We start from the raw sequence: 16,070 nt of genomic DNA, 5'->3' as shown, positions 1-16,070 counted from the left end.
AGGGCTTCTACTAGTGAAATGTTAATGTAGAGCTGTTTGAGTACATCGACAAAACGTTAAAACTGACTCTCATCATTCTTTTTCCTTAGTCTCTGTAGGAAGGGAGATTATGGATGCACATCATGTGTTATGACCGAAGTTGTAGTGCTTGTAGATGAGCATCCGAGTTCAACATCTTACATTACTTCTCGTCCCTCTTCCTTGTTCTTATGCTCGAATCATTGGTCATTGTGGTCTGTTCATCTAATTTTTGAGTTGTTTGATTACTTTTCTCTGGTCTATCATTTTTTAAAGGCATTCCACTTCTCAGTTTCACCTTGGTACTTTTGTGTTACTAGGCAATGTTCCTTACAACCTAGTTTTCAATTCTCCGACTATATTCCCCATTTGGAGTTCCAATATTTTTTTTATTTTTTTATTTTTTATAGATGTTGCTTGACTTTCCAACAAATCATTTTTCTTTTGCATATATTCTTTCAATAGGGCTCCAATGGGAGGAGGAACTAGATGCTTGCTGTGATCGACTTTGTATTTGCTGTCCTTGATGACCTTGGTGGAAGCCTAGTGGTGCACCTCTGTTTGCATGCTAACCCCCTAGCTTCTCAGTTTGTTGCTATTGATTCCCATCCCAAGAGAGGTGGGATGGTTTCTCCATCCTAGGTTATAAGTATTTGAATATGGATTGTTCTAAATGAAGCATATAGACTAGGGATTGTGCGGGCGTATGTCAAACGCATGTGGCTCACCACATCCAACGCATCCCATATCAATAGCCTGACTCATTTCATTGACTTGATTATTGCCGCCTGCATTAACTTGACTCAACGCCATTGTTTGCAACAAGTTAGTCATAGCGGCCATTTGTGTTTGTAATGCGTTGAGAACATCAACCTTTACCATTCCAAAATTGGTCCTTTTTTTTTTTTTTTTTTTTGTAGATCTTGTCCCATAGCTGTTGTCCTTCCAGTCTTCATGATTTCTTGATATTCTATCTAGAATAGCTTTTTGCCTTAGTGTATGTTTTATATAACAACCCTCTTGCCGCAATAACATCTATTGTTAATTGTGAGGCTTTGTTTAGTTCGTCATAAAAAATTTCCATTTGTACACAATCAGGCAGGCCATTGTGCGACCAATTCTTGACAAGCCTTTTGAATCTCGCCCACGCATGACTAAGGGTTCCTATGTCCTTTTGATCGAAATTTGCAATATCTCTCCTCCATTTTGCGATCTCTGTAGGCAAGAAATATTTCTTCATGAATTTTTCAACCATTTGTTCCCAAGTGGTGATCTCACCTGGTTCTAGAAAAAGTCTCCCTTTTAATGTGTGATCTTTAGGCTATAAATAGTCGTCAAGAGGAAGGTTCTTCAACTTCTTTCTAATGATCTGACACCTTTTTTCTTAATTCTATGCCATGCTTTGCCAATTCTTCGCATCACAGATTCATTGGTTCATCCGCTACTATATCAAATAAGCTACTTAATGCACTTTGATTAGACGTGCCACTACCCATGTGTTTGTCGTTTTCATTCCTTCATTTTTCTTTTCAATGCATGATTCTTCTTTGCATGCAAGATTATGTTGAGTTGATCTTCTTATGCATCCAACGACTGCAGCTTTAGTTCCTTTGTTAATTTTCGCTTCTTTTGACTGCGTTCAAAGATGTTAGATTTATAATTTATAATTTTTAGGATATTAAGTTCTGTAAGTGCTTGAACACAAAATTTATCTATTTACATGATTTTCATCTTAAGTTAATGCATTTTCCACTAAATTTATTTGATTTCTAAATAAAAAGCTATAATGACTTGTATTTCTACAGGTTATCAGTAATATATCTTTTAGATTACAAGAACGGTGGAAAAGGTATAGAAACGAAAAACGAAAAGGTGTCAAAACGCTCAGAGAATGATCAAAGATGATGAGAGAAAACTGAGAGAAAACGATCGTGATTGAGAAAGAGTGAGTAGAATATGAACGATCCCTTGTTAATACAAGTAAAATGCGCACTCGTCTTAAGAGGAGAGAGATGTTTTAAAATCATGAGTAAAAGTAGTATTTCACATGTGAAAAAGATCAATAACAGACAAGTTTAAGAGTTTAGTCATAGAAGAGTTTTTGCTTTTTAGGTCATTTTGTACAATTTTCCTCAAAGTTAAGCTGATTTGAGGGGAATGACCGATAACCCAAAAAGTGAGCCCAAAATACCACTTAAATTTTGAAAAGAAATGTCAAATGACTATTTGTTGACGTCAGGAGAGGGTGAAATTACCAAAATAAACTTGTGCACGTGGAAAAACCCATCTTGCTTTTGCTTCGGTGACAAATCCATTTGTGAACATCCATTGAACAATTTTCGAATTTCCATCGAAGAGATTTGCAAAATGGGTTGCCTTCTTCCCTTGTCTCCCTCTCTCTCTAGCTCTCGCTGAGTAATGGAATGGAGGACGGATCGTTGATTTCGGGCAGATCTAGATATGGAATAGAGGAGAGTCATCGATTTTGACCAGATCAAAGGAGGGTCGTCGATTTTGGCCTGATCTCGCTAAAGAATGGAACAGACGACGGTCATTGGAACCATGGAACAGAGACCATGCTCGATCGTCGAACAGAAAGGTGGAAATTCGTTGGAGAAGAAAAAGGAAATTGCATCGGAGAAAAATGAAAGAGAAAAACAAAGGGCAAAATTGTAACTTTATCTATTCATGACGCCAGTAGAAGGTCATTTGGTATTTTAGGCTCAATTTTTGGGTCATCCGTGCAAATTCCTGTTATGTGAGAATTTATTTCACCCAATGAACGGCCATGGCAGTCAGCTGAAGAATTTTCAAGTTCAATAGAAGATTGCATTTCTAGGGTTTAAATCTCCGGCAATGATTTTTGCGAATTTCGTCGACTAATGACAGACATGGCGGGATTCAGCGTCCGAGCCTCAATTCAGCTTCAACATAGAGTTCTTTCAATATCCTGGTGATTAATTTCCCTAACCTCACTTCTTTATTTCCTCCGCTTGTTTGGTGTCATAGGATTTAATGAACGTAGAGAGCTAGAGAGAGGGTTTCGAACAAATTCTTTCGTAATTATGGTTTATATGCGATTTAATTGACCAGAGATTGATTCTCGTTTTCTCATTCCATATGATGTCTTGTGTTAGTTTTTATGCTAGAGCTATTGTCTCCAGGGTGAAGAAAAGCGGCGTTTTTACTTGCTTGAAAGCCAGAGTGTATAGCTCGTCAGGTCCTGTTAGGTACATTCCAAAAAGGTCTTTAAATGATAAGAAATCAAGAACACATTCGGCACCGGAAATTGTGAATGGAAACGATTTCAGTAGTGGGTTGGATGTTAATGCTCGGAGGATTGAGGTTAAACATAGGGATGCAGTACGGAGAAGTAACGTTAATGATAAATTGCATGATGAAAATCAGTATGAGAAGGAAAACTACTCAGCTGGTGGAAGTATGCTAGGTATATGGAATGTTTTTATTCATTGAAATTGTTATATGTGTTTACTCTTCATGATGAATGACGAAGTTGAATTGATCAAAATCTGTAATGTTCGTACTTTACCACACTATGTAGTTTTAAAATCATTCATTTACGGCCGTACTCGTTCTGCACTCGAAATATGTGGTTGAGTTGTGCTTAATTCCTATTGTTTTCCAAACTTCGGTAGACTGAACATCCAGACAGGGGTTTGGCAAGGTTATGAGTTTCCTGAAGAAACTTGTGTGTAAGATGTGGAATGAGGAAGTAGTATTTTGGGGGATGGTAAAGAGGATAAATATAGAGTTTTGCATCCAAGAGAGTTTTGAACAGCATATTGAAGCTTCTAAGAGGGGAAAGGTAGGTTTAGTAGTGTCCTTGTAGATATTTGTAAGACCCCTAGTCATGGAAATAGTAGGATTATTAGTAGAATATTTGTATGGTTATTAGAAGGGGTATATTAGTAATTAGATAGTAAGATTGTTAGGACATTTAGTTATAAATAGTGGGAGTGGGTTGAGAGGAAAAGTGTGAAAAATTTGGTAGTGACTTCCTTTTTGGGAATGTGGGAGAGTCTAGCCCTCTCGAAAGGTTAGGATATATTGTAGTTTCTTCTTTGATATTACAATATAAATTCTATCTTCTAGTGTTTTTGTTTGTTCTTTGTGTTCTTGAGTATTCTTGTTAGGAGGATCCTAACAATCTCTCCCTAGAGTTTAGATTCATTTGATACCTGTGTTCCTCTTATGGTTATTTGCTTATGTTACTGAATCAATTGAAACAACTCAATGAGCTTTCAGCTTTATGATAGAAACTAGTTTATTTATGCATCACAAGGTACAAGCCAAGCGATATTTAAAGAGTTCCCTATCCTTCTCTTTTGCCTCTTGTCTCACTCAAAGATCAAGTCAATTAATAACTCAAAAAGTACAACACCGGAGAATCTATCTGTCTCCCTATGTATTTCCTCCCCTAACTAAATAATATTTTCAAGTTTTCACTTATATCCAACTAAGAATCGAGATGCTCTCTTCCTCCCCTCTCTCTCCCACCCTCCCCACTCCCAAACCCTACCTATGACCTTCATGACGACGTTTGCTGCCACGCTCCTCCTGTTTAGCCATCAACAAACATTTCAACATAACCCTCCCGCAGCCTACCCGAAAGATTTCCATTGAAAAGAAAATTTTCCTTATTGATATCGACCCATCATCACGAGGCACCAAAGTCTACATAATAGAGAAAACAAAAGACAAATCTTTCTCCATTTCTGTCCACGGAGCACTCTTCGATGGATCACAGAGATCATCAAAGCTCTCCTTATTGCACCATTGAACCAAAAATTCTTCAAGGAAATCAGAGTTGATGATCAAGTCTTCTGGATAGAAAAAAATCACGAGTAAGAGAGGTGAAACTAGACTACAATGGAGGGAAAAATCACATCATTATATCTTCTGGTGAACAGCGCAAAGGTTGGAAGCAATTCTTAGATCTCACCACTTTTTATAGCTTTGACTCTACCAACCACATTAACGTTGGCCAACAACCCACCTACAAGGGAGCCCTCTTTAAAACGACTGAAGTGAATACCAAAGAGAAGAAAGAGAAGAAAGAGAACAAAGAAAAGATGGTAGAAGCATTGAATAACCAACTACCACCGTTTTTTCTTCTCTACCATCCCAGTCCTCTTTGACCCTGGCACCTTTCTTTACCCACAATATTGTGGTCATCAGAAGCAGTGTTTTAAAATGGCCAAGGCGCACTAAAGCGCAATGGCCCTCTGGAGCCTAGGCGCTAGGGACACAAAAAGGTGCGGGTTTTTTTCGTGAGGCGCACTATATATAAAATATATATATATATACTATATACATGTTTATTTACACAACCAAAACATAGATGGATAAAATGTGATTTAAAGAAGAATATAAAAAAAAAAAAAATAGATAAGATTTAAATATTAGTCATTGTCATTCCAAAAAAAAAAAAATAATAAAGGATCAAGGAAGAAGAAAATTTTGTGAAGAAAGAAGAAGAAGAGAAAGGGGAAGAAGAAGAAAAGACTTGCTAACTACTTGGAGATGGAACCATGAAGAATAAGCAACAAGGCTGCCGTCCAATAAGATTTGTTTTGTTGACATGTAGCTGACGTATGTACGTATCATTATGATGCCAAATTAGGTTTAAAAAATTATAAATAAATAAATAAATAAATATATATATATATATATATTAAAACACAATCTTATTTGCGTTTAACTAAATGAGTGTTTAATATGTATTTATTAAAAAAAATTTGATAGGCGCGCCTCAACGATTCGTGGAAGGTGCCAGAAAGCACGCGCCTTCTGTCGTGCGCCTTGCGCCTTGCGCCTAGGCGTGCGCTCGGCCGTACCTTTCAAAACATTGATTAGAAGGAAAAACTTTCATGATGAATGGTACAAAATTCTCAAAGCCATTCAAGCAAAAATCACGGCCTATGGGTCCTTTCCCCTTTTCAGCCCAACAAGGCCATTCTGAGATGTAAAGATATGGAACAAACAAAGTCCTTGGGAATTACAAAGGATGACAGAAGATGGGCTCTTACAAAATCCTATTCTCTCCTTGGAGCCATAATGAATTTCACGGTGAACAGGTTGTCCCCTCTTATGGAGGATGGATAAAAGTGAGAGGCCTCCCAATTGATAAATGGAACATGGAAATTTTTCAATATATTGGGGAAGCTTGTGGAGGACTAATTGATGTGGCAAAAAAGACCCTTAACAGAATAGATATGATGCAGATCAGTCTCAAAGTTAAAAAAACCACTCTGTTTCCTTTTGGCTAAGGTGTTGCTCCCTTCATCTTCATCTTCGGCCTTTAGCTGTATTGATTGACCCTTTTTTTAATGCAAATTATCATATAGGAGTTATTGCCAGAATCCATGGCACACCGGCCAAACTTTGGGCAAAAAATGGCACAAAGAAAGAGGAATTTTCAAATTTTTCCGCGGATGATTTTACACAACAAAAGTACTCTTGTGAGGTTGACAATACCGAGCAGACACAGCAGAGGTTTCCTTGTGATGTGGACAATACAAAACAGCCTACTATCAGCCAGAAATCTGCCCTGCTCACTGAAATTGCTTCCAAACCCAACCAAATGCTTGATAAACCACTGGTTAATAATACTTACCAGAGGAAATCCACCTATCCTTCAACTACAATCCCTTCTATCCCCTTTTCGGCCAACTAGATGGGACCGACCCATCCTTCACCAACACCTCCATTAAACCCATCCCTGTCCCTACCACCCTCCAACTTTCTCTCGGGTCCTACACAACAATCCTCTGTCCCAACCCCCACGCTTTTGGACCCTAGCAGCCCACATCTTGCCCTTGATTTTGAAAAATTAGCAAGAGATCTCACCTCATCCACACTCCAACCAAACCTTGACCTACCATCCCCATCTGAAATCCCACACATTGACCTAAAAAATGTTACTATCATCCATAAGCCAACTACCTTCATTACTAGTGACAAATACTCCATTGCTATCATCCCTCATTCTTCCGAAGTTGACGCCGATTACTACCTCACTAGTCCTCTTCAGAGTGCCCCTGGATCACCCAGCCACAAGGATTCGCATTGGCAAGACTTCCTTTCCTCCCCACCACCTTATTATAACTCATTTCCCATGAATCCTATGACTCATCTTGCTGCTCTGGCACCCTGGTTTGAAGAATATGGCCTTTGTATTCGATCGATACCTACGAGAAAGAACAGGAACAAACTTACATAAAAGCAAAAGAGGGGCTTACGTGAAATCAAGAAATTGGATGCTCCATTTCTTATGATAAGAAAGCTAAGGCCAATCAGAGAGGGTTCTCAATCATCCTGATATTAATTCTCTCTTGGAACGTCAGAGGACTCAGATTGTGGAGGAAAAGAGCCACCATCAAGAGATAATCACCACCCATCAATTGTTATCCTCCAAGAAACCAAAAGCCGTGATATTGATCTTGTTTTTATTAAATCTCTTTGGAGTTTTAGAGGGATTGAGTAGACTTCAATGGATGCTAATGGCCCTTCCGTAGGCATTCTCATTATGTGGAATGCTCCATCCTTTAGTGCCTCATCAATTACAAAAGGTGCACTCTCTCATTGTCCTTTTCACTCTAGCTGATAGTTACAAATTTTGGTTAACAGGTGTCTGGCCCTCAATATGAGTTTGAAAAGGAGTATTTTATTCATGAGCTCCATGATCTCTTCTGCCTTGTGGATGAAAACTGGATCATTGGGGGCGATTGTTCATTGGCCCCACGAAAACTCTAATGGTTGCAGACCAAATAGAAATATGTTAGCCTTCAACTCCTTTATTGACCATGGGGAACTCATTGATATACATCTGACTAATGGAAGATTTACCAAGTCTGATTTTCGCACGCCTCCTACACATACAAGAATTGACCGGTTCCTTTTCTCTGATTCTATCATCTCAAAATTCATTGATGCATCCATGAAAAGAATGGACAGACCAACATCAGACCACTTCCCCCTTCTTTTAACCCTTGGAAACCAGAAATGGGGACCTGCACCCTTCAGATTCGAAAATATGTGGCTAAACCACAAAGGTTTTCTCCTATTTGTTGAAACTTGGTGGAACAACCATCCTTTAATAGGGCATCTTGGCCATGGCTTTAACCATAAGTTAAAGGGGCTGAAGTTGGCCATCAAAGGATGGAATTTATCCGCTTCTGGTATCATTGAAACACAGAGAGAAGATACTCTACAAAAGGAATTGGCCACCATTGATCAGGAATCTGAAAATGGCCCCATCACTTGCAATATTGCTGATAGAAGACATTTGATTAGAAAGCTCCTATCCTTAAATGCAAACGAGGAAATCAATTGGAGGTAAAAGTGCAAAATAAACTGGTTGATCAATGGAGATGAAAACATGTCATTTTTTTCACAAATACGCCGCTGCCAAGAAGAGGAAAAACTGCATCACAGAAATCATCAATGACCAGAACTTAAGTTTGGTTAGAGATACTGACATAGAGGCCGAATTCATTACATTTTACAAGGATCTCTTCACCAAAAATCTAGGTAATCGACTTATTCCACATCCTCTGGAGTGGGATCCTATTAGTCAGGAACATGCTAGATTCTTGGAAGCCTCCTTCATAGAAATTGAGATTTGGATAGCGATAAAGGCATTGGGCACTAACAAAACTCCAGGGCCTGATGGTTTCACATCAGAATTCTTTAAAAAATCATGGAACATTCTAAAATCTTACTTAATTAGAGTGTTCCAAGATTTTTTTGAGAATGGAATCATCAATACCAATGTGAATGAAACTTATATATGCCTTATCCCTAAGAAATTGATGCCAAGAAGGTGGGAGACTATCGACCTATTAGCCTCACTACGGGACTCTACAAGATTATTGCTTGTGTTCTATCAAATCGCCTCAAGAAAATCCTCCCATCTATCATCACAGTCTACCAATCAGCCTTTGTGGAAGGTAGACAAATTTTGGATGCATCTTTGATTGCTAACGAGATCATCAAAGATTGGCATGCAAAGAAAATTAAAGGGGTGGCCATCAAGCTCGACATTGAGAAAGCTTTCAACAAAGTGGATTGGGATTTCCTTGATGAATTGTTAATTGTAAAGGGCTTTGGCACAAGATGGAGACAACGATCAAAGGTTGTACATCCTCCACAAATTTCTCTATCATTATAAATGGCAAACCTAGAGGGGCACAAGATGGAGACAACGATCAAAGGTTGTACATCCTCCACAAATTTCTCTATCATTATAAATGGCAAACCTAGAGGGAAATTTAAAGCAACTAGGGGCCTTAGACAAGGTGACCCATTATCACCCTTTCTTTTCATCATCATCATGGATAGTCTCAGTAGAATCCTCACTTTGGCAGATGCAGAAGGCTTCATTAGCGGATACCCTATCCCAAGTTCACCTCTAAACATCAATCACCTCCTTTTTCCAATGACACATTACTTTTCTCCATCAACAATGAGAGGAAGATTGAAAACCTCTTCAATTTGATCACCCTTTTTTAAAATGCTTATGGACTCAACATCAATAGGCACAAATCTGAATTCTTGGGTATCAATTGTGAAGATGAATGGGTGGATTCTATTGCAACAAGATTTGAATGTAAGGTGGGGAAATGGCCTACCACATACTTGGGTCAGCCTCTTTATGGAAAACCAACTACAATAACCTTTTGGCAGCCGATTTTGGACAAAATAGACAAAAGACTACACTCTTGGCAACACAATTTCCTCTCAAAAGGAGGTAAACTAACCCTTTTGAAAGTAACTTTATCCAATCTACCTATCTACTATTTCTCCCTCTATTGTGCCCCCGGAAAAATTGTCGATGCCATTGACAAATGTTTTAGAAATTTCCTATGGGTCCATAGGGACAACAAGCTATCTCATTTATTAAAATGGGATAAATTGAAGAAACCTCGGGATGAAGGGGGATTGGGGATCACAGACATTAAACAACAAAACAAAACCCTCATTGCCAAGTGGATTTGGCGTTTACAGTTGGAGAGGTCTGGAGGATTTTAATCAAAGTCAAATACGAGTCACATCACTTTGATCTCAAGGCAGCCGATAACAAACGCATCTCAACTAGAAATTCTTGGAAATACATTCTGCATCAAAAGGATCTTATCTATGGGAATATCGCGTGTGTTATTGGAGATGGCTCCTATATAGCTTTTTGGACATACATTTGGCTTGCTGGTTCCACACTCAAACAAACTTTTCCCAGACTTCTTTGGCTATCTAACTCCAAAATTACTTCTATTAAGGAGGCTTGGAATGTTACAAATCGTGCTTTGTCCCTAAACTTTAGAAGAAATCTCAAAGACAATGAGATATAGGAATGAGCTGCTCTTACCCATCTCCTTCCAAGTTTGAACCTTACTAGTAGAAAGGACCATTGGACATGGAAACTCAACCATATTGGTTTTAATACAAAGTCTTTATACTCTTCCCTCATGTCCAATCTGCACTCATCTTCGGCCATCTTTTGCAGAAAATTGTGGAGCTGTCCCTGCCCGAAGAGAGTTAAATTTCTCCTTTGGAAAATCATAAATTCATGTCTAAACACTATGGACAGGTTACAGAAATGTTGCCCATGGATCAACCCATCTCCCTCTTGGCGCTGCCTTTGTCGAATAAACAATGAAACTATTCAACATTTTTTCTTTGACTTCCTCTTTTCTAAAGGGATATGGACGGAAGTCTTTTCTGCCTTCATCTGGTATGTGGCTTTTCCAAATGACTTATTAAGCTGGCTTCACCTACTAATCAGCTTGACTCCTTTCAAAGCTGTCAAAGGATGTCTCTGGTTAAGCATCATTTGGGGAAGATATGGGATGAAAGAAATGCTAGAATCTTCCTGGTCAAGGCCAAGACAACAAAGGACATTATTGATACCATTACCCACAATGCTTTTTTTTTTTTTTTTTTGTGCAAAGATTTACTGGCTATACATAGTCATAGTTTTTCTTTCCTAGTTGCAAATTGGAAACACTTTTGCACTCCCTATGAATGGGTTTTTTTATACGTCCTATGATTGGGGTCCTCATGTACCTTTGGATATCTTTGAATATTTCATTTAATCAATGAAATTGTTTCTTATCCAAAAAAAACTAAATAATATTTTCAGACCCACATAAGCAATATTGAATTATTACACAAATACATATTATATAGCCTCGTCACTCTTTTTCTTCCTTCAGATTCACCCTTGTGACAGGCTGTATCTCTATACTTTTATCTCCAACGAGCTGAGATATATGGAAGCTAGCAAATCCTCGGCAAATTATTATTTTACCATATTCCTGGCAGAAGTTGCTGACCTCTTCTCTGACCGTAAAAAGTTGTAACCACCAAATTGCCAAGAAAGCCAAATTCTTCCTATGGTTCTTAGAGTTGGAGGAATTAATACTTGTAACATGGTTCAAAGCATCCCTACCTAAATCTCTAGGGTAACTTTTCCAAGAGAAAGAGGCTGAGTAAGCAACTGTGAGGGTGTTGGTAGGGGATATGTTGGGAATATTAGTAGGATAGTAGTAAGGGTATTATTAGGTAGGTAGGTGGTTATGAAATTTGGTTATAAATCGAGTGGAAAAGTAGGGAGTTAGGCATTTTGTAAGTGAACTAGGTCTTGGAAGAGATCTCAAGGGGGAGGGTGCATGTACCTTGAATTACTTGTTTATATTGTAATTACTCTGGATATTGCAATGTAGTTGTTTTAGTATTTTCATATATTTTCTTGTTAGGAGTTGTCCTAACAGTAACCTGCTCTTCTTTTCAAGATTTGATTTGGAGAGTGAAATTTTAAGCCCAACTCTTGAACATAAAATTTTTCAGTACTTTTTTGGTTTTTGACTTACTATTGGTGTTTTTCTCTCGCTGAACTCTGAAGTGCTTTAAGTTTTAACATTAGTCCATATTCTGATCGTGGGCAATTAGAAGGATTATTATTATTATTTTTTTTGGTGGTAATTTATTTTGGTGTTGGCTTCAAAGTATTTCCCCTCTTCCCTCTCTTTTGTACCCTACTTTTCTTTATTAGAAAGTTGTCTTTTATCTCAAGGAAACTTTCATCTTTAGAACTGGAAGATGAATTTGATGACAATTTGAGCCATGTTGATGATCTCTTGCAAGAGCCTGAGGCAGTAGATGAGGAGTTAAATATTTATGACAAGAAATGTTACGATGGAAATAATGATTTGCGGGGAAATAAAACCAAGCAAGATGCTGAGAAATGTTATGATGGAAATAATGATTTGCGGAGTAATAAAAGCAAGCAAGATGCTGAGAAATTGGCAATTGAATTACTTGCAACTAGGTAACATTATGTAAATTGTGATTCCTGTCTTTGATTTTCGAATCTGCACTACTTTGATTGGACTGATGTCACTGCCAAGTAACGCAAAATGAGTTTCGGACAGATTCGTGTGAGCTAGGAAGTATGGATACGTATTGGGCACACTTAAAGTCATGTATGAATTAAATGTTATTTTTTTCAAATTTTGGACATGGCTTGGACACTGCTTTGGAAAATATTTAACCTAAAAATTAGGGGAAAAACTGAGATTTTCTTTCTTTGTTTTTAATTTTTTAATTTAAATTTTTATTCTTCCTCTAGTCATAGCCAACTCAATCCTTTTATATTTTTTAATATTTAAGATATCATTAATTGCCTAAACTTTTTATGTTTTTAATGAAGTGTATCTGTTTTGATTTTAAATTAAACCTTGGGTAAGTGTGTTTATTTATACCCTTCATTACCTACCGTTTGATAAACATCGTGTGAGACTTGTAATATTATTAATTAAATCCATAAATTATCATTAATGGTTCAATTTAGACTTAATCAAAACTTCATTGAAAATCCATCCTTGCACAATTTTAAATCGTCTATTTTGTTAATCTAACATTTGAAGAAACCTACACATGTAAGAATTGATGCATGGACGATTCTCAAAAGTAATCACAAAGAATTAAAATTGATTCACTTATGATAATTTAGGAGTCCAATTAATATAATTTTTGAAATGGATTTTTTTTTTTTTTTTTTTGAAAAGGAAAAGTTTATATTTAATTGATACAATTATAAGTTTCACACAATATTTTTCGAACGAAATTTGAAGGAGGGTGAAATTTGATACAATTGGGAAAATTCAGAGTTTAAATTGATACAACTATTAGTTAAGGATTCATATAACCCCCAATGTTTAATAGCATGGATTGATATTTTCCTTGTATTTTGTATGTATATGTGTATATATATATATAGTGTCCCCAATGTGTTTGTGTCCTACTTTTGTAGAAATCTACATGTCGCCATGTCTATATCGTGTCACGTGCTGTGTCTGTGTCTCATGTTTGTGTCTGTGTTTCTTAGTGTGAATATTTTGAAGACTTTGAATTATTTATGAACTGGTATAAAAATTCTGTATTTTTGTGGGAAATTCTGCTTGTGACAAATAATAGTAACGGGTAATAGAATTTTTAGAGAGGTGGAGAGATCAGGTGAAGAAGTTTGGGAGCCGCTAGGGTTTAATGCCTCATGGGTGTTAGTTACTAAGCCCTTTTACAATTATGACCTTGGATTTGATACCATTTATGTAGCTAGGGCCGGACTCTCTTTCTGTTGGGAGTGTTTTTCTCTTTTTTTGCCCCCCTTAATATATTCTTTTATTTTTCTCAGTGAAAGTGTGGTGTCTTATCCAAAGGAAAATAATAAAGAAAAAAGAAATCTTAATGTGTGGGAATAATTTATCATATGTTATTAAAAACAGAATGAAAAACCTGATGTTACTGCAAAAGCCTTTGCTTGACCTATTTTTATGATTGGTTTACATGCATTTGCTTAGGCAAGGAGAATTTAGAATATTAAGCTTGTGATTGCATTCTACAGAGCCTTTACTGCAGTTGAGCTGAGGAAAAAATTGCTTGGCAAGAGGATCTCTCCGGACACAGTGGAAGTAGTGATCAATGATTTCAAGAGCAGGTTCTGAATGGCTACTTAACTTCTTATAATGTTTGTAGTCATCAACAACTTTTCGACAAATTAGCCTTCTACATTTGACGCGTTAGATTTGAATTTTGAAGTCTTAGGATGTGTTAGGTTTAACCTTTCATGTATTTAATTTTGAAAAAAAGTTGAAGAGTTTGACAACCATTTAAAATAGCTTATGAAATACTTTCAAAGTGTATTTTTAAACCGTTTTTATCAAAAGAGTTTAAATAAAAATGATTTTTTTGAAAACATTTTTTTACCTAATCAATCCAAACAGGCTCTTATTCAACCTTAGTTGCAAAAGACATGATCTGACTCTCATATGACATTAATCTTAGCCCTCTAATTATATTTTAGGGGGTTGATCAACGATGGTTTATATGCCGAAGCATTTTCTCGTTCGAGGTGGTCTTCCTTCAGTTGGGGACCCAGGAAGATCAAGCAGGTAAGTGCCTCTATTTTCATTTGTCACCCAGCTAAAGCGTTGATCTTCTTTCTCGTCTTTTTCATCCTTTTAACTTCTCATCATTGATAGCAAATGTAGTTGGTAGGACTAGACAAACTTGTTTACCAGTTGGGAACTTTTTTGTATCAATTTTATGATACTGAGAGTGAGATGCAATTTTTTGAATCAGGCACTAGTAAATAAGGGGATAGGAGGGGAAGTTGCTCAGAAGGCAATTAAACTGGTTTTTGAAGATGGTGAAGAATCAAGTGATGGAATGTCAAGTGTGGGATTGTCAAAGGTTTCAATGGATCATTTATTTGTCCAAGCCTCGAAACAGTGGATGCGAGTTCGGGATGCACCGGAAGAGACTAGAAAATCAAGAATAATTAGGTGGCTTCAATACCGGGGTTTCGACTGGGGTGTTACTAGAACCATTCTAAAGAAGTTAGAAACTGAGTACCCTCCTTAGAATTTTAATGAAAAAAAATTCAAGGATTTGGAGGCTTTTTGACCCTCATCTGCTTGGGAAAGTATGGATTTTGGTTGCTTTTTATGATAGCAAATTTGATTTGATTTGATTTATATTATCGTGTTTCCTTCCCCTCTCTCTGTGTTATAAATAGGAAGATTTGATAGAGGGACTGAATGAATGAAATTTAGGAACAAAAAAATATAGTTATCAGAAGGAGTAGGTCTTGTATAGCCTTTTCAAACACCTCTAGATGGTAAAAATCTCCATATTGAAGAAAAGAAACAATTAAATCGAACATTTTTTTTTTAGAATAGATGATATTATTATACAACGACAAGGGGGATCTCACAGCCCGGGATCAAGGCATCAAAACATCAAAGTACAAGCAAAGACAGGGTAACAAAACCCAAAACAAAGCCTACAAGATAAGATCAGAACAAAACCAATATAAAAAAACAAACTCCGCAGACCACTAGAGAGAAAGCCCGTGAAAAGAAACCAAAATCCCACAAACAAGGGACAACAGCAAAACAAAGAACAACGGAAAGTACAACAAGAAAAAACATCCGTAAACACACTATATAAAACCAAGAAGATCAACCCGCCAGGAAGAATCACGAGCACGAACCGTAGAGACCATAAGGTGAACCAGAGCTGACACCGACTTCGGTCTACTTCTATGCAGTTGTCGATTACGTTCTTGCCAGATGTAGTAATATGGAAGCACACCAGAATACATGAAATAACTTACTACACACCCTCTTACTTGATCCCACTCGACACAACCAACTCAACTCCACATCCCAACTCGCCACCCGATGCAACGAGCCCAACTGACGCAACACACCAGACCACACATCTCTCCCAAACCCACACTCAAAAAATAAATGATCTCGCGACTCCACATCTCCCCCACACAGAAGACACCCCTCCTTTGACAACACACTCCAACTCCTCAACCAATCCTATGTACCCAACCTGTCCCTCACAGCTACTAGCGATAGAAAATCGACTACTCACATCCGGCACCCACACCCAATAATCTTCCCCCCTTACCCTAGGTCCCACTGCTTGAATAAGACCCTAGATCTCAAGAAGCTCTCAAG

The 16,070-nt window shown here is 37.4% G+C and overlaps 1 protein-coding gene across 4 annotated transcripts; it reads left to right on the top strand.

The window, feature by feature from the left end:
- The first annotated feature begins 2,664 nt into the window (after nt 1-2,664).
- Nucleotides 2,665-15,074, top strand: LOC120085566 (regulatory protein RecX family protein). 4 transcript variants are annotated; one of them, XM_039041607.2, is made up of 6 exons: nt 2,665-2,971; nt 3,183-3,466; nt 12,130-12,367; nt 13,943-14,035; nt 14,402-14,489; nt 14,680-15,074. In XM_039041607.2, the coding sequence occupies exons 1-6, from the start codon at nt 2,901-2,903 to the stop codon at nt 14,959-14,961; spliced, it is 1,056 nt and encodes a 351-aa protein (XP_038897535.2). In that variant the 5' UTR covers nt 2,665-2,900; the 3' UTR covers nt 14,962-15,074. The 4 variants fall into 4 exon arrangements, with proteins under 4 accessions (XP_038897535.2, XP_038897536.2, XP_090174312.1 ...); XM_039041608.2 differs by having other exon boundaries at nt 2,762-2,971; nt 12,184-12,367; XM_090318186.1 differs by having other exon boundaries at nt 2,764-2,971; nt 3,156-3,466.
- The last annotated feature ends 996 nt before the right edge of the window (nt 15,075-16,070 follow it).

The sequence above is a fragment of the Benincasa hispida genome, chromosome 9 (genome assembly GCF_027475165.1).
Source record: "Benincasa hispida cultivar pf3 chromosome 9, pf3_genome.v1.1, whole genome shotgun sequence".
NCBI classification, from domain to species: domain Eukaryota; kingdom Viridiplantae; phylum Streptophyta; class Magnoliopsida; order Cucurbitales; family Cucurbitaceae; genus Benincasa; species Benincasa hispida.
Note: the sequence above shows the minus strand (reverse complement) of the source record. Positions and strands in the feature narration are given on the sequence as shown.